Genomic DNA, 18,496 nt, shown 5'->3' with positions numbered 1-18,496 from the left:
GATGAGCTCTCCCCCTCAGTCTCGTCTTCTCCAGGCTGAACAAACCAAGTACCCTCAGCAGCTCCTCCTGCAGCTTCCCCTCAAGGCCTTTCCCCATCTTTGCTGCCCTCCTTTGGATGCTCTCTAATAAGTGAGTGCTGAAAGGACTTTGCTATTTAGCCCTATCTCTTGCATCATGAGCAGAAAACGTCTTCCAAAGATCATATCCACAGCCTTTGGAAGCAAAGCCGGGAAGCTCCACCTGCCAGCCCAGCCTGCATAACTTATCTCAAAACTGTCTTTCTCAAGCAGCATTAAGCACAGGCTCTCTTATTCCCATTTCAGAGATAGAGGAAGGCAAAAAAAAACCAAACCAAAACCACAGTTGTTTAAATCAATACAAAAAACCTCTCATAAAACAGGCTTGGCCTACTTGGCAGTCGAGCAAGTGCACTAACCTCTGCACAGAGTCAAAAGGGAAGGTGCACCATGGTGAGACAACCAGCCCCCCATACATCCCAAACACTCTGAGAGCTCTGACCCCAAAGGAGTGTCTACTTCACAGACCACTAGAGCTGCAAGGCAAACCCATGCCTCAACAGCTGGACATGTTAAGGACAGGACTCTACACAAAGCATCTGGTGAAAAATATTGGAATATGTTTGCTTGCTTGAAGTGCAATCTAAGAGGCACCTTTTCTCAGTGGAGCAAGACTTATTCAGTGCCCTGTGCACACTTGGAGTAAATGAGAGCCCCATGAAAAACCCAAGACTGCAGCTTTCACAGGCCTGGGGTTAGTTTTCACAATGCGCTGCTCTCTTCTAAAGCTGTTGTGCAAGACTTGTATGTTTAACATTTCTAACCAGCCAAAATTGCTCTTTATATTTGATCAGGAATAATTTTTTTTTCTACCTTTGAACCTGTTGCAAGGCAGGTTCAAAGGTTACCTGGGTGCAGTGTCACCTGTTTATTAAAGCCACACTCTGATGATTCGGGGCTTAGTCCTGCCACGGGAGCTGGTGAAGCACCACTGGAGCTGGGGAAGAACCAACCCTAGAACACCCCTTGGGAGTTGTAAAGCAGAGAAGGAAGCAAGCTGTACCAGCCCCTCCACCCTCCTCCAGCACTGAAGGAAGGTAAGCAAATCCCTCCTGATCAGAGTCCGTGTTTCCCAAGTACTAGGTTTCCTGCTCCTGCAGAGAAGTACTGCAAGTGGGATAATAACCTCAATTTGCTGCAATACCTGGATCCAATGCACCCTTCTTATTACCCTGCATGCTGTTAAAGGCAACAGCTGCATAACTGGCTGCATGTTATTAAAGAAGCAAGTCTGGGCTCAGGGATGGCATACAGGGAAATCACAGCTTGAGTGAGAGCAGCCACCTGAACACTCTCTGTTGCTGTAGACTGGCTGGAACTGGAAACCTCCCTACAGTCCAGGCTGAAGCCATTTTCTTATCAGTTTGCTAGTTATGCCTACTTAAAGATACAGTGCACAAAGTAGCAGGGCCAGACTGCCATTCAGACTAACGTTTAAATCAGGTTCCAAAAATATAAGAATATTTGTTTCCACAGCATCACAAGCAGTAAAGCTTGCAATATGCTAGATCATTTATATGCACAAGCTTATTGGCAACATTTACTACAACAGAACCTAGCTTAATCCCTAACGAAGAACATGGAAACTGGCTATAATGCCTTTTGTAATGGTTTAAAAGCCCAGATCATAGGGAATGGCTGCTGCCATTGCCTTGGTACAACTGCTTGTTCTAGCTATAGAGATGGAGCATTCTCCAAGCTCTTGCTTGTGTACAGAGCTGCAGCTGTAACAAAGGAGAGGATGGTGGAGACAAAGATTAACCTGAAATCAAGCTGCAAGCAAGAGAACTGGCAAAAAAAGCATGCTACTCTTCCAAGTCCTAAGCCCATCATCCTATCCGTAACTCCTTTTCTGAGGAATCCACTTGTGCTCTGAGAAGATCATTTAAGTTCCAGTGCAGTTATCCTGCTTTACAAAGCCAGACACAGCCCTTGAAAAGCAGAGCAGAGCAGTAATTAATTATTATTGTTATAGCATTAAGAAAACAAACTGGAATTCAAAAATCATTCAAGTCAAGTGAGCTCACACTTCCCGCAGACTCACGAAATTTAAATCCAAGTTTTGAAGGGACAACAGAGAAAACAGTACGTGGAGCCAATGCTTCCTCTTCATTTATTTACATCCTCTGCTATTTGCTATACGTAGAAAGGTTCTTTTGGCATCTTTGGGTAACAAAAGCTCATGTTGTGCCATGACCTTAAGGTTTGTTACAACAGCTCACCTCTATGCAAAACGTTTTTGACAGTGACAACAGAAAGGAAACAATTTGAACTCCCTATATACAAAACCTACCTACTGCTCATCTTAATTTGCTAATGGGTATGAGGGATGCAGGTGTACATTTTATATACACGTACAAAGAGAAGCAAAGGCTGAGATTCACAACTCTGCTTTTTTTTGACAGAAAATTACTAGCAAAAAAAAAGGTCTGTGCCTTTCAAAAATCTGAAGTTTATTCAGATCATTTATGAAAAACTAAAAGCCTCAACATTTGCATGTCACTTGTTATGTGTGTCAGGGGAAGAGTGTCAGCTGTATTCTAATTTATGAGCATTGAACAGAAATGATCATTAAGGAGAAGCTTCCCTATGTGCATCCTTTAATCCAGTTTATGTTGGAGCTGTGACACCCACTGAGTCCAGGCAATAGAGTTTAGCCTTACCAGCTTGTGGAGCTCTGCACCACATTCTGGGCTCCTGGCAGGCTGGGTAGGACAGTGCTATGGGCATGTTCTCCCACCCTGCAGCAAAGTCAATGCACCTGAGATACACAGCACTGCTACCCAACAGCATACCAAATACAGGGCAAACTCACTGCTTTTTCTCTTCCTCCTGGAAAAATAACACCCTGAGGCCAGATATCTGAAGGGAGAAAATGCTCAGAGAGGCAGACAGAGCAGGTGATAATGGAACTGGCTTTGCTGGGAGCCTTACCTTGTCTCCTTTCTCTAAGCACAAATGCACCCTGACAGGCACTATTAAAGCTGAAGCTCATAGCTTCTCTTAAATTCCACAGGAACAGGTCTGGGAAGGAAAAGCCAAAGGCAGAAGAGTTTTATGAAGAGAAAGCTAACTCTTTTTCATCTTCGGCTTACAGGAAAATCAGTGAATCAACCCCCGTTTCCCTAAAAGATACCTACATTGCTAAATAATTCCACAGCTACATGTAAGTTAGCTGAATAGTATAAAGTTTACAGCAGCAATAAAAACAATTGCAATTAGTAGGGGCTACGTGTTTTAGCAAGCCAAGGTCCAGTACAGGTTGCATTTTGGATGCAAGTACATGCTATGTTAAGTCCATCTCAGCTTTATGGTTTGTCTAGCTAAGCAGATTATTCTGAAATCATGCAGCATAGGAAAACTTTCAGATGGGGAAACTCCTAAGTGGAGAAAACAATTCTAAAATCTGAGGTTAAGGCAATAAAGGAGAGAGATAGGTGAAGTTACTATCTTCCCATCCCTCCAAACCTACTGCAAAATTCCAGTTATATCAGACAAGCATTGAAGAGGAAAAGAGAAACTGCAACAGCTATAAACTTTTAAACAAAGAAATGAAACTGTGAAATCATTGAAAAAATCCCTACCATAGAAGGAAACAAACATGATTCACTGTTACCTTGTACAAATAATTGCACCTATATAAGTCTGTAACAGAGCAGAAAGAACTAGGTAGCTTCTGGAAGAAAAAGAAAAAAACGAAAAACCCAACAACACCAAGAAGAAACCTAACAGCAAAACCAAAGAAAGCAAAACCAGCAGCAGAAATCCAGCCCACCAGCAAGTTCATTGCAGGAGTATATGAGAAATACTGTAGTCAAAGCATGTCGTTGGTATTACAGGCTACAAAGCTCTGCTCACCTTAACATACAGGCAGCTCTAGTGAGAAAATTGCTATTACAGCTTTATACATAGAGAAGATAATAGCAAAGAGATTAAAAAGAATAAACTATAAATATAATTTCAAAATTCTTTGGTTTACTTTTCATTTAGATTTACTTCAAGCTGTTTTCATTAAGAAACAAAAAAGCTCAATGACTTCTTCTTGTGTGGGTGGGTTGTGGGGGTTTTTGTTTTATTTTTTTTAATCACTCCAGTTTCCCCATGCAAGTTCTTCCCCTTTAAAGCTCCCCTCCCAACATGCTTTTCTGCTTGCTGATTTATTCAAACGGGGGACAGGAAACGGACTGTAGTTTTTAACATGAGTGTTACCTAAGTGGTGTTGGTTTTGTACTGTGCTGCTAAGGCTCCCTTTTACTTAAGGAGAAGAGGTTGACTTCCTATCCTATATTCAAAATGGTAGGTGCCTTTACTCTCTAGCTCTCATCTCTGTATGTGCTCTGCTATATTTCCTGTGTAAGTAATGAAGTTCTACTTTATTTGCTTTATTGCTCATGTTTGCTTGTTGTTACTCACATGGGCTTTGCTAAATCCAATGTGCAAGTGCAGTGATTAGATGCAGGGTTCAAGATAATGAGTTTTTCAGGAGCCTCCTAGGAAATCTCTGGTAGTGTGCTATCAGTTAAATGTGGACCTTGGGCTGAGTTAAGTTCAGATCTGTGTTTGTTCTTTGTTCTTCATAATAGAAGTGCTGTGACAGTATGAAGTAATGGACATTAATATCTAGAAACTTTTAGTGCTACCTTTTCTCTGTGTGGCTAAGGTGCCTAGTGATAATATTCTAATTTTCTTAGGAGTTCTATGTGTATTTTGAAATCAAGCTTTAGTCCTTGTTCTTTCAACCATGCCCTATCACTAGAGAAAACCTCCTATTAATACAGTATTGATGAATGAATGTTTTGCAAGTGAACCTGTTTTATCTAATAGGATAAACAATAACAGAACCTGCTACATTGACTATATTTTAAATTCTTAAAAACTTCGAAGGGCCAGTTGAGCATATTTCTGAGTAGGTAATTTCAAGGAGAAAATCTGATATAAAGACTATATGAGAGCTTGGATTTCAATTTATCTGAGAAAATAACTTTTAGTACTAAATAGTGTCATATCCAACATTGTAAAATTCCTTATAAAAAATGGCCTTTCTATTTAAATATACTGAAATCTTAAATTCAATAGGTTTCATGAGCAAGGCTCAGAAACCACAGCACTCTACTTCCTGAAAGTAAGTTACTGAGGTCTCGTGCTTTCCCACCCTCTAGCAGAGTGCTTCTCAGCTAAGATCAAAGGATGCTTGAACTGTTTGGCTCTGACTCTCTGAACAGGTGCTCCAAAAGCAAGGCCTCACTGAAGTGTATCCTGGTCTTAATGCAGGTTACTGAGCATTTTGCTTTGTTTTTTTGCATGGCTCTGACCAGAAGTCACTGCTGAGCTTTTGTGCTTTAGCTTCTCTCTGGATCAAAGTTAGAGGTTCCTAAACCCTGTGGTTTAGACTTCAGCTGCATCAAGGAGGAATATGGAATATAGTTTCCAAGGCGTAAGAACTGGCACAGTGGCTCACATCTGCAGGATGACACCAGGCAAGAGCTGCACTGCATAAACAAATGGAAAGAGTGAGCTACTGGTGGTTAAGTAATTAATTTGTGTAGGTGGCTGTACTCCGCTTTTCCTGCTTGTAAACAGTCCGTGTTACATTACTAATGCTGAGACAAAAAGATGTCATGATCACATCAAAAGCTTAGGCAAACTTCATACAAAGTATATAACTCTAGAAGACCAGGCAGTGCATGACTATTGCTTCCAAAATTGTGCAAGTATCAGAGGTTGATTTGTTATCCATAATGAACTCTTGGGATGGATGACAGGGACTTTTCTTCATATTTGCGTACTCAAAAGTACAAAGATCAGCCACTTTCCACTGGAGAGAATCTCCTCATGTGGAGAGCATAGAGAATAACTTTAATTCCTTATAGGCAGTGAAGGAATAGCTGTTAAGGGGGAGGTACAGTAGAAATGAGAATGTGTACTCCTGAACTCAAGGTTGTAAATGGTATATCTGTAATCTCTTCTGATAAAAACTAAGCCTTTGACTCTGGAGCTTAGTGCATCTTATCCCTGACCATTGATCAGGGCAGACAACCTAAGTACACTTTCAACTGTCCAGCATCTTGCACAAGAAGCTTAACAGATGGTTTGAGACATCCTGTGCATTTTGTATCCCTGGGAGTTGAGCCCTTCAGAACTCAGAGGTTTCAAACGCTCCATCTCTGTCCCCTCTGATGTTTAAAAAGGCAACTGGTGCTCAAAATTGCTCTGCTGGTGTCTGCCTGAAATGCTCTGGTTTTGTCTTGTTCTGCACTGAGTTTCCACTAAGTTGATATAAATCAGGTACTATGTATGCACAGGGCACTTGGATTTGTGGGTTAAACTCTGGTTGTAGCATAGGACAGATCTGGGCTGCAGCTGTTCTCTTATCAGGGATGGAAGGTCTATCAAGTACAGATTCCTTCCTCTCTCTAGCTCTTCTGCTTCGAGGGAAGCAGGATTAAGTGGCATTTGGATGATACCAGAGGTGATAAATTAGCAGCTACTTGGATTGACAAATAGTTACAGTAGAAGCTCTAAGCATAGGAAACAACTGTCCTAATTCTGGGAATTGAGACAAATTTGCTGACAATCTCTTGCCACAGCTTGAATAACACACCCTATGTGCTTTTGATAGACGTGACTAAAGCCCATTTGTGGAAACACTGTTGGAAAGTAAAAGCAAAACTGTGCCACTATTCTATTAATAAAGTAAGGGAGTTGAAAATAGTTTTTCAGATATGAAAAGCATTTTGTGTTACCTAGATCTGTGTTTTTGTGCATCTGTGCTTTTTTGATACAACACTAATCTCTCTAGCTTTAAAGGATGTACATGCATAGTCCTGCATATGTAGTCTCATTCAGTGCTGCTAATGGAGACAGTTGCTAAAAACACCCAGCAAACCTGAGAAGCTAATGATCATATAATACTTCCCAGACTTTAGAGAAACTTGTTAACAGGTCTTCCTTTAAATTAAAAAGTCATTCAAATATAGCTGAAAATCATCCTTGACTAGCTATATGGATGCTGGGTGGGCTACACTGGGATTAGACTACTGACTGATCTTTCTTTCTTTCTATGCAAGAGACTTGTGGAATCAATTCAGAACCTGAAGGCAAAAACTTTGCTGCATTTAATGATCATTTATTGATTAGGCATTCTCTCTGGACTTTGAGTTCTTTGCTCCAAGCAAAAAAATCATATACTTCAGGGGTTGATGTTCAGACCTCCCAGATGTCTTGGTACAAACTGCTTTGCATGCAAGTCAGTGAGAACATGAAAATACCCCAATGCAAAAATTTTCAGCAACTTGTCTACTGCTGCACAGAGAATTTGGGGTTACTGGGTTCTCTGATCCTTATCACAAAAAGGTCAGACAAGTGTCTTCAGTAAGTTTTCTGCCAAATAAGTCCATGTAACAGACAAGTAGCTATTTGTGACCACTGCTCTGATCTGTCTGACTAGGCTGTGTTAATGCTAAGCCATAGAAATAAGTTATAAAAGACAACTTGGTGCTATAGATACGATAGTTTTGTACCTTACCTCTAGCATGATACTCTAAAAACAACCTATCATTCAGGGTTTCTGGGAAATTGTCTTAAAATTGCTATTAAAATGAGAAGATGAGAGTGCACTTCAGTAAAAAAAACTGGTTCAGCTGTACAGGCCTGTGGTTTCTCTGGTTACCTGCTCTATTCTCTCACTGCTGATTGAAACATTTCATGCCCAGGGAAGAGTCATGCAAAATGCAATGAGTAAAAATTCCTTCTGGCCATCTGGGGATGGGAAAAGACTGTAAAAGTTCCCAAACTGATTGCTACTAATCAGTAATTAAGGGGAGTTGTATTGGTTTGGCATGGCCTGGTTTTAGGTAGCGGGGGGCCGCAAAGATGGCTCCTGTGGGGAAGCTGCTGGAAGCTTCCCACCATGTCTGGCAGAGCCAAAGTCTGATGGCTCTGAAGATGGACATGCTGCTGGCCAAAACTGGGCCAATGAGAGGTTGGTGATGCCTCTGTGATGACATATTTAAGAAGAAAATCAAACCAAAGTCACAAGATTTTGGATTCTAGTCAGAGGAGGAGGTGAGAACATGTGAGGGAAACAACATGGAGACACCAAGGTCAGTGAAGAAGGAGGGGGAGGAGGTGCTCCAGGCGCTGGAGCCGAGATGCCTCTGTAGGCCATGGTGCAGACCATGGTGGAGCAAGTTGTTCCCCCGCAGCCCCTGGGGATCCACGGGGGATGCAGAGATCCACCCACAGCCCGTGGGGGAGGTGTCCGTGCCAGAGCGGGTGGATGCCTGGAGGAGCCTGTGATCCAGTGGGAGACCCGCTGGAGAGAGGGGGCCCCTGCTTCCAGGCTGGAGCAGCCTGTCCTTGAAGGGCTGCACCCTGTGGAATGAGAGCCACGGCACAACAGTTTTGGGAGGGCTGTGGGCCCGTGGGAGGGGCTCAGGCTGCAGCAGGGGCGGTGTGGCTGCTGCTCCTGAGAGGGGACCCACGCCAGGGAAGTTCAGGAGAACTGTCTCCCGTGGGAGGGACCCCACGGCCTCACAGGGGAAGAATCCTCTCCCAGAGTAGCGGAAGGAAATCTCAGTGATGGACTGACCAAACCCCCATGCCCTGTCTCCCTGCACTGTCGGGGGGAGGGAGGGGCTGGGGGGGGGGGGGGGGGGCAAGGTGCTCTAAGGGCTTATTTTACTTCTCATTATCCTCCTCTGATTCTGTTAGTAATAAATTCACTTTGCAACTTAAGTTGAGCCTGGTTCACCCTTGAAATGTTTCTCCTGGTCCTTATCTCAGTCATGAAGCATTTGTTGTTTTTTTTTCTTTTCACTCCTCTGCCCAGCTGTGGCAGGGGAGGGTGAATGAGCAGCTCTTGTGGGTGCCTGGTGTTGGGTCAGCGCCAAACCACGACAGGAGTTTTAACATGACTATTCTGGCATCCCTCTAAAAAGATGTGAGAATAGATGCGTCAGTCTAGAAAGCTTCCAACATACAAAGGGTGCAAATGTGATTTGCTCTGTCACTTGGATTTAGTAGTGGGTTCTGAGCTAAAGGAATAAAGTTTGTACATCTGACTCTTCATGATGGAGAATGGAGGTGCCTCTACCTCCCTGCCCTTCACAGAAGATACCCTGGGGGACGCAAGCAGCAGAATTGCTTCTGTATTTCCCAGCTAGACTTCCATTGCACACACTGACTCCCAGGTTACCACTTCCTAGTGGAAAGCAACTTTCACAGTTTTGATTTGTGTTGTTCTCTTTGGCTGAACACACTGTCACTCTGAAATATTTGTCTAGCATGAACAGTAAGAGCAGCTTATCCTGCAGACATATGTGTAAGTGTATCAAACATGTAATTTATCAATACCCTTACTATTTCAGCAAAACCACTTCCTATTGAACACTTATGATATTGAGGAATTTTCTTACTTCCTTGATTCACATCATGGAAGTAAGAAGGCATTTTTTGGTTATACTTGGGGAATATATTTGGGAAATTATATACTGGTTTTCTCCAGGCAGATTTTTTTTTTTTACTTGAGGATGGAAAGAATCTGTTCCTTGTCTGACTTCATCAGGCTTTGGCTTTTTGTGGAGCTGGATGCAGCATAGATTAAGATTTATGGTGACAGGTGACTTGAGATCTCTTAAGAGGCTTAAAACATTGCATAAGTGTGATTCACTATCGTACCAGGACGCTCCAGGGGCAAACTGATGAAATGATTTGCAGTATTGTTTAACAAGCTACTTAAGTAACCATGGCTCATAAGTAATTAAAGCTTCTAACCCAAGTCTACTAAACCTCCTGTTTGTTTCAGGTTCAACTCTGGCTCCACTGATCCAGCACAATGATCTGGATACTTCAAGTATTATTCTCACCTCTCCCAACACCAGCATTGATCAGTCTTCTTGCATTTGGAGCTGTCATCTTCCTGTGGGTGATAAGCAGGCCGAAACCTCTTTTACCTCCTGTTGACTTGAACAAGCAGTCAGTAGGAATTGAGGTAATGCTTTCTCTGCTTGTGGGCATGGTCTGTTTTGGAGCTTAATCTGAATACTGATCCATTCTAACTCTGGGTGTCAGTGGAAGCTCTCCTGTCCGATGTGCACAGCCTTCTCTCCCAGGTGTACAACTCAAGAGCGTGGTGGGGAGAAGGGAAGTCTTAAGATGCTAAGATGAGAAACAGCAGCTCCATCCAACCAGGATTAGGTGGGCTTTTTACCAGATAGCTTTGGCTGTCACTGACTTTTTCCTGTATTTTCAATGCACTGCATCACCTTTGAAACTGGTGATAGACTATATGAATTAAGGCAAGTGCTAGCAACTCAGTCTTAGTCAAGGCCTCTCAATAACCTATAACTGAATGTTAATGTGGGCCATCGAGAAAATTCCTCTGCATGTGACTGAGTAGATCAAAATCAGGAAGGGAAAAGACTTCCCCAACAATGCAATGCTATTGAAATGCTTTAAAGGGGATTGCTGAGAGAATGGCTGAGGAACAAATGACATTTCATCTGTTCTGCACTGTTTCATAACCATCTCTCTTCCTAGAGAGGAGCCAGAAGAAGTGCACTCTTGACAGATAATAACCTGCTTTCTTATTACTTTGAAGATGCTAAAACCCTATATGAAGTTTTCCAGAGAGGAGTTCATATTTCTGGTAAGCTTTGCATCTGGTAGTTAGTACTTGTCTATCACAAGTAAACAAAACTTTTCCAAGATCCTTTTCCTTGGGTCTTAGCTGTGGTAACAGTGCAGGCTAACAAAAGCTTTTCTAGCCTTCTGGAGGGTGGAGAGACAAGTGACCATATTTGTCCCTGTCCCAATTTAGCATTAGTCTTATTTGGCAGACTGGGCAGGAACAAACATCACAAGCTGAAGATGGTAGAGTTCAGTCAAGAGTCAGCAGATGCAAAGCATCAGAGGAACTGGGTGGGGAAAAACCTCTCCTTTGTCTCATGATGAGAGTTTTCCTGTGAAATTACTGCCTGTTTACAATAGATACGAATTTGTGCATGTCACTTCACAAGTCCAATGCATGGAAATATGTGATGGTTTGCAAGCTATTTCAACCTCACATGGGTTGTGCAATGGAAAAATATCACCAGATCTTAGAAGTATTGCTTGTAAGGATAAAGCTAAGTCTTACAGTCTTGGTTTGGGCAGAGTGCTTAACCATGGACACTGACCTGCACTCCATGCAGTTACCTGAATGTCTGACAGAAAACATTTCCCACTTCAAGTGTTTCTATTGCAGTGTTATGCAACTTCAGTACTGAATTTTGAAATTGCTTTTCTGAACTGTTTCATTAGGAAATGGTGACTGTCTGGGCTACAGGAAACCCAAGCAACCTTATCAGTGGCTGACATATAAACAGGTGAGTATTGTAAGTGACAGATGAATTAATTTGGGGTACTGCCTTGTAACACTAATGTGGGAGAAAAACTACCTTGCAGGTTTCGGACAGAACTAAATACCTGGGATCAGGGCTTCTGCAAAAAGGATGCCAACCATCATCAAACCAGTTTATTGGCATTTTTGCTCAGAATAGACCAGAGGTAAGCAACAAATTGTGTATTCTTTCCTACACTATTCTGACACCTTGGGGTGAGAGGAGAGGCTGTATTTAAATAGTTGCAGGCCGCATGAGGAACAATCACAACTTTTTCCTTCCCAATTCCCTTTTTACTGACTGAGCACATACCATTCCAAGCATGTAATAAAATGATCTCTCACAACTCTGATTCTCATGGATGTGCTCCTTACATAGCCCCCCACTGCCATGTGCATGGGCTAGTCAAGCAGTATAAAGTCTGTAGGCAATCCTGTCTTGAGAGCTCCTAGTTTTCCTTAGCTATGCTGTTTTCTCTTTTCAGTGGATCATTTCAGAGTATGCCTGCTATACCTACTCAATGGTTGCTGTTCCTCTCTATGACACTCTGGGACCAGAGGCCATTGTATATATTCTTAACAAAGGTAAATATTGACTTTCACTCTTTCGTAAGGATTTTTCTAGGAAACTTTGTTTTGGGAGGGCTAAGTTCAAGGGAATTTGTAAAAACCAGAGTAGCTTTAACCTTGCTGCTCTTATAGACACTTAATTTGTTAGTTAAGCTGCTTTTCAGGGCACATGGTTCAATGCCTAGAAGAATCCAGTGGGCTTCCTATGTCTCCTAGTGTCTTGATTGCAAGACCACTGAAGGATCTGCTAGATCCTGTGGACCATTCTGCAATCAGAGTGCTCAACTATTTGCTACTTGAGATTTTGCAATCTTGAACTCCCACATTGCCAAACAAACAGACAATGCAGACAGACTTGCATGTAAATTAAGACTAGATGTGTGTGTCTGATTTAAAGTTGTAGGATGAAAAGACTGGAGGAGGGAAGGGTAAAGGTATGCCTAAATCTGTTTAATCTATCAGGTTATTGCATGTTCTGTAGAGACAACATCTAGCAGGCCACCATGGAATAAACTGGCAAGGAAGTTAAATACATCTTCAGACTTTCTTCCCCCAGTCTTAGGAGAGATATGGGGGAAATAAATATCCACTATTGTTACAGTGATCTGGGATTCATCCCATAAAAAGGATTTGCCAAGCAAAATCCCTTCAACAGTTATGGCGGTGAACCTTGGAACGGGTCTTGTCTTGGGATTACACAGCTGTGATTTACCAGTTTAACTGGGAACTGGCAGGCCTAGGCAAATCCAGTTCCTCTGCTGACTTAAAGGAAAACGCTTTTGTAACTGCATCTGCAGGGCAGCTGAAGTATTAACTCAAGAATTTTAGCTACCTCTTTCAACTGGGCCCAAATTTCTTCAGATTTAAGGAAGATGGCTAAACCCAAAAAATATCATGGCAATACCAAAAGTTTCAGTGTCCATCTTGACTGTGAGAAAAGATATTTCTCTTCATCTCCTCAGCATTTGCCCTCACTTTATATTGCCAGAATCTCAGGTTTGCCCAATCAGTTGTATGTGGAAGGAGGAACCGTCTTAGCACTGTAAGCCAGCCACTGAATCCGTATGAAGAAATGCAAATGGCATCAAACCAATGTTATGTTCTAAAAGTATGTGCTGCTGAGCTGTCACTGGCCTCATGTCTTCTAAACAGACTTCTGATAATTTCTTTTCTGTAGCTGACATAAGTGTGGTGATCTGTGACACACCTGCTAAGGCAGAGGTCTTGCTTAAGAACTGTGAGGAAAAAAAGACCCCATGTCTGAAGATTATTGTTCTCATGGATCTCTTTGATAAAGAGCTCAAGGACAGAGGAGCTAAAGTGGGAATTGAAATTTTGTCACTGCAGGAGGTTGAGGTAGGTGGCTAAAGGCTTCTGGAATACTTTGCCAGCTGGACACCTTGATCTTCTGTGGCAGCGATGACACTTTAATGTAAGGATTACTCGACTGTTGCAGCTGTACCTGAGATCTTGATGAGCAGTCATTTTGAAATTTGATATCTTCAGCTAAATTGAGTTGCAGAGTTCAAACCATTGACTGAAGTTGTGCCTGTGTTGTGGACAGCCAGTAAGCATTAAACCGAAGACTTACTTAGCTTAATTCCTGATACTGTTGTAACAGGATTTATCAGGCTTCTAAGCTGGCACTCGAGTCTAATTGGAACAGTAAGTGCAAATTACTGGCTGCTTAGACAGCCCAATACTAGGCTTAAGCTTGTATACATGTAAAGAGATGTGCCCTATGTCAAATAAAAGGAAACATCTCCACTCAGGTTTTCCAAATTCCTTAAGTAGTTCTGATCACTTTCCACACATTCAAATGTGTCCTTTTCACACTTGCAGCAGGCAGTTTTTCAGTTATGGGTATTGGTTTCAGGAAGACGTACATGTTTGAATGAGACAGAGTATCGAGAAGCAAAGTAGTAAAACAGGTGTTGCATTTGAAATGCATTTACCTATTCACCTATTGTGCACATCTGTTAAGCTGTGTTTTTTTCTCTAACACAGGAGCTGGGAAAAAACAACATCAGAGAACCAGTTGTAAGTATCTCTGTGAAACAGCTATAGACTTGTAAAACTAGTCTCTGGAAAGACCTCTTGCTATGCTGCTAGTAGAGGAGGCTGGAAGAATATTTTTTGTGAACCAGAATTCCTGATTCATCACAGTTAAGAATTGTATATAATTGCAGATAAGCATCATAATCCTTACACTGACTTTATGTGGCTTTTTCTCTCTAGCCTCCTAAGCCTGAAGATCTTTCTGTTGTGTGTTTTACAAGTGGAACCACAGGTAAGAATTTATAGTGATTCTTCCCCACTGAAAGAGCCTCCCTTTGGCAAAAAAAAAAAAAAAAAGAAATCCTAAGAATATGGAAGTAAACCAGTAAATTAGAGCAGTGTCAAACCACTGTTGCATTTTACTTGGGATACTGTCACTACAAGTCAAGTGCACTAGGACAAAGTTTCTTAGAGCTGGGGGCAAGAAAAGCTAAATTCATTTTGTCTGACCCTATGAAAAATGCAGCCTTAATGTAAAATAGATTGGTTGTTCAACTGTGTATTTTGATCCACAGGAGCTAAAAAAAAATCATGTTTCAGCATTCTCTATGCTACTCCCAAGTGCTCTGCTGTTTCAGTAGCCATCTCTTTTATGTAATATCCATAGCGGAAAGCACTCAAGATGAGGCATATTTGTGATCTCTTAAGACAATGCTTGCTGTGACTGAGCCTAGTACTGAGATAGTTCAAACTGAGCCAGACAAGAAATGGGAAATTGCCAGCAGAAGCAGTAAGAGCCACAGCTCACCTTGCTTGATCTCTCCAAAGGTAACCCTAAAGGAGCCATGCTGACACATCAGAATGTTGTTTCAAATGCTGCTGCCTTCCTTAGGAGCACAGAGGTAAGCTACTGCTAATGGTGATCTCCAGGATATGTCCCTAAGTCATGAAGTCAGCTGTAATGTGGGCATTTTCTGTAAACCATTCACTCCCAGAAATTGATGCTTTCCTAAGTGCCCCATTTTCAATGAGACAATAGTACTGCAAGGAACTTCGTTTGACTTGAATAAGAACTTCTACACAAAAGTTATTCTAGAATGTGTCAGTCCTAAATACCAGGAGTACTAAACCACCTGTTTCATGTCATGCCAAAACATAAAACTAATTTTGATTTAATGTGGCTAAGGGACAGTTGCAAATCTTGAAGAGGTGATGGATGAGCCTGAGCCTGAGTTGCTTCAGTCATTGGAAGTGTCTATCTCAAAGTACTCAAATTGATCCAAACTTTATTTACTTTCTACTTAAAAGTAACTCAAGCAGGCATAGAAAATGCTAACCTACTTCTACTGCCTTTCCCTCTAGAGCACAATTGAGTGTACAAGTTCTGATATTGCCATTTCCTACCTTCCTTTGGCTCACATGTTTGAGAGAGTTGTACAGGTACGTACAGATATATATATATCTGAGCTTTTATAAATCAAATTATAGTAAAAGACATGTTAGCAACCTGTATGTCCTCAAAACCTATTCACAGAGTAACTTTCCTACAAGTGGACACTGGAAATCATGCTGCTTTTCAGAGACTAATAATTATGGCTAGTGAAGCTAGGAATTCTTCTTGACTAAGGTTAGTCTGGTCAATTTTTAGGCCGTGGTGTACAGCTGTGGAGCAAAAGTAGGCTTCTTCCAAGGAGATATCAAGCTGCTAACAGATGACATGAAAACCTTGAAGCCAACGCTATTTCCAGTTGTACCAAGACTGCTCAATAGAGTATATGACAAGGTACGTGAGCCATTTTAGCTAAATTGTCTTCATGTTCATATATCCAAGCAAGCATACAAATACAAAGCAATATTGAATATGCCATAATATCCCCACTAGTTAATTACCCCTTAGCAGGAAGAATTTTTTAGAATCTTTTCTGAGGAGATGGACAGAGTTCTGGGAGTATAAGAACAGTGTCTCCAGTCATGACTGGGCTACGTTTGTTGCTGTTAAGAGACAAAAACTTTGTTAACTTTTGGAGTGCAAATGAATCAAGTGCAAAGCTAAAAGGATCCCTGTTCCTCAAAGCAATGGCTGTAGTGTTTCAGCAGTAACATGAACCAGTATTGCCTTTCGGGTCACCTTCTAGACACCGCAGTGGTGAAGACAGACCCTAGAGCATCAAGTAAAATATGATGCCTCTTAACAAGACAAGAGTGAGAGGTACAGATGGGAGTTAAACTCAAGAGTCACTGGTACTTTTCCTTGCAGATCCAGAATGATGCAAACACCCCAGTGAAGCGTTACCTGTTAAACTTTGCTGTTTTTATGAAGATGGCTGAAATAAAACAGGGCATCATTCGAAATGACAGCATTTGGGACAAGCTAGTCTTCAAAAAAGTTCAGGTAAGTTATTCTAAGTGTAAGAGAGCTGAGCAATGTACTATTGGAGGATCTGATGGCTTCTTTTTCACTTCTAGGAAACCACGGGTGGAAAAGTGCGTATCATGGTAACAGGTGCAGCTCCTATATCTCCCTCTGTCCTGACATTTCTTAGAGCAGCATTAGGCTGTCAGGTAAGATGAGTTTTCTTTTAAATTAAGCCCTGTTTAACTATGCATAAATGAGTGACCAATGATATAGCTGGGGTCCAGCTCAGCTTGTTCCCGGGGAAACTGCTGTCAGTCTTGGGTATTTACAGACTGCTTCATCTGAGTTAACTGTTACAGGAAAAAAATTCTGCAGGACTCACTTCAAACTACACTACCAAAAAACTATGCTGTAGGCTCTGGGAAGAGGAATAGAGCAGCAGAAATTGGAACATACAGCACTCAAAGTCAGGCAGCTGCCTCTGAGCTTTGTGGCTTATTCTGACAGTCAATGAGCTCCCAGTGTAGCACATTTGAGAACAGAAGACGAGGTGACCGAAGCAAAGTTTGGATAGGTGAACTTTAACACCTGGTTACACAATAAGATCAAGATATCTTAAAGGCAAAGGTTGTTCTGGCTTCCTTCCTGAGAAGAACGCTTGAGCATGGGCACAGTTGAAACTGAGGCCTTTCAGATCAAGGACTTGATGTTCAAGAATTCTCATCCTTTCTTGCACAGATCTTTGAAGCTTATGGCCAGACTGAATGCTCAGCTGGATCCACTTTCTCAATGCCTGGAGACTGGACAACAGGTATGGGAGCTGAGACTTGGAAAGCCTCCCAGAGCTGTCTGCATAAAGGGGCACTCAATACTAGGTGCTCTACTGCTTTCAGTTTAATGAAAATTAAATCATGGATACTCAAACTGATTCTTGGTATCAACAATCACCTGTTTGCTTAATAGATGCTAAAATTCTTGACTCAACCAGATGAGGAACCCTGGTGTAAAGTGTCATAGGTCAGTTTAGACTCTGCCCCAGAATACAGGAAAGGAATAGAGAGAGCTGAGCAAACTGGACAGGGACTTCCCAAATGGCCTTAAGAAACTAGCTTGATCTCCTAAATGACACTAAATACTCAAAAATACTCCTAAATACTCAAAAATATTAGACATGATACTTGATTATTTTCCTGAAGGACCTTGAAGATTTAGCTTCTATCTTACCATAAGATAAGTACTGGATATTCTAAAGGCAGACTCAAGTCACCATCGTTGTGAACACAGTAACTGCAGAGCGTAATGAGGATGAAATGCAAATGAATACCAGGATCTATGAGAGGGGCTCCTAAGGAGGCAGGAGTGGTTTGTGCTTGGTGTGGTTGATTACAGCAATAATGCTCTAAGTCTTAGAGTCTTAGCTGCTTTTTGTCCCAAATTAACTGTTTGAAAATGGCATTGCAACAACTTGCTTGAACGTTTGATGCCAGACTCCTTTAAACAGTAGTGGTTCTTGTTAAAGCAGTGAACAAAGCCAGTAGGTATATACTATCACTGCAGTCTTTTTTTGTTGTTGTTTTTTTTTCCTAGGCCATGTTGGAGCCCCTCTGGCCTGTAATATCATAAAACTAGATGACGTGGAAGAAATGAGCTACTTCTCTTCTAACAACGAAGGCGAGGTAGGCATTATCTCCTAAGCATGTCAGGAAATACTGGAACATAAGACTTGGTGACTAACAGTGTTCTGTAATTGCTATAGGTCTGCATTAAAGGACCAAATGTGTTCAAGGGTTATCTGAAAGACCCTGAGAAGACAGCAGAAGCAATTGATAAAGATGGCTGGCTCCACACTGGAGACATAGGGAAATGGTTGCCAGTGAGTAATTGCTTAATACAAACCATCTCTTGCATGTGAATTCCTGTTACTTCACAGTAATCTCTAAAGATGGAATTCTAGGATAAAAGTCTCTACACAGTAGATTCCCTAGGTAACTCCAGGCAAAGCTCCAAAGACCAATTAGGTTACAAGATACCAAATAACACCTGCTAGGCCTGTAGTTAAGACTATTCTTCACTGTAGAAGTGACATAACAAGGTATCTTGGTTTCTGTCTGGGG

At 41.7% G+C, this 18,496-nt stretch overlaps 1 protein-coding gene across 3 annotated transcripts in view; it reads left to right on the top strand.

The window, feature by feature from the left end:
- Nucleotides 1–18,496, top strand: part of ACSL5 (acyl-CoA synthetase long chain family member 5) — a 31,262-nt gene that overhangs the window by 8,627 nt on the left and 4,139 nt on the right. The window contains exons 2-18 of one of the 3 annotated variants that reach the window (XM_032116797.1): nt 914–1,115; nt 9,884–10,069; nt 10,618–10,726; nt 11,380–11,444; nt 11,524–11,625; nt 11,944–12,043; nt 13,206–13,384; nt 14,036–14,068; nt 14,267–14,318; nt 14,855–14,928; nt 15,389–15,466; nt 15,675–15,809; nt 16,284–16,418; nt 16,493–16,588; nt 17,121–17,193; nt 17,970–18,058; nt 18,139–18,255. In XM_032116797.1, the coding sequence (XP_031972688.1) occupies nt 9,914–10,069; nt 10,618–10,726; nt 11,380–11,444; nt 11,524–11,625; nt 11,944–12,043; nt 13,206–13,384; nt 14,036–14,068; nt 14,267–14,318; nt 14,855–14,928; nt 15,389–15,466; nt 15,675–15,809; nt 16,284–16,418; nt 16,493–16,588; nt 17,121–17,193; nt 17,970–18,058; nt 18,139–18,255 (1,593 nt within the window). In that variant the 5' untranslated portion in view covers nt 914–1,115; nt 9,884–9,913. Of the gene's footprint in view, nt 1–909; nt 1,116–4,210; nt 4,375–9,883; nt 10,070–10,617; nt 10,727–11,379; nt 11,445–11,523; nt 11,626–11,943; nt 12,044–13,205; nt 13,385–14,035; nt 14,069–14,266; nt 14,319–14,854; nt 14,929–15,388; nt 15,467–15,674; nt 15,810–16,283; nt 16,419–16,492; nt 16,589–17,120; nt 17,194–17,969; nt 18,059–18,138; nt 18,256–18,496 lie in introns of those variants that run through there. The other 2 variants (XM_032116798.1, XM_032116799.1) reach the window with 2 other exon arrangements.

Source organism: Corvus moneduloides, chromosome 8, assembly GCF_009650955.1.
Source record: "Corvus moneduloides isolate bCorMon1 chromosome 8, bCorMon1.pri, whole genome shotgun sequence".
Classification (NCBI taxonomy): domain Eukaryota; kingdom Metazoa; phylum Chordata; class Aves; order Passeriformes; family Corvidae; genus Corvus; species Corvus moneduloides.
The sequence above is the reverse complement of the archived record's forward strand: the minus strand, read 5'-3'. Positions and strand labels throughout refer to the sequence as shown.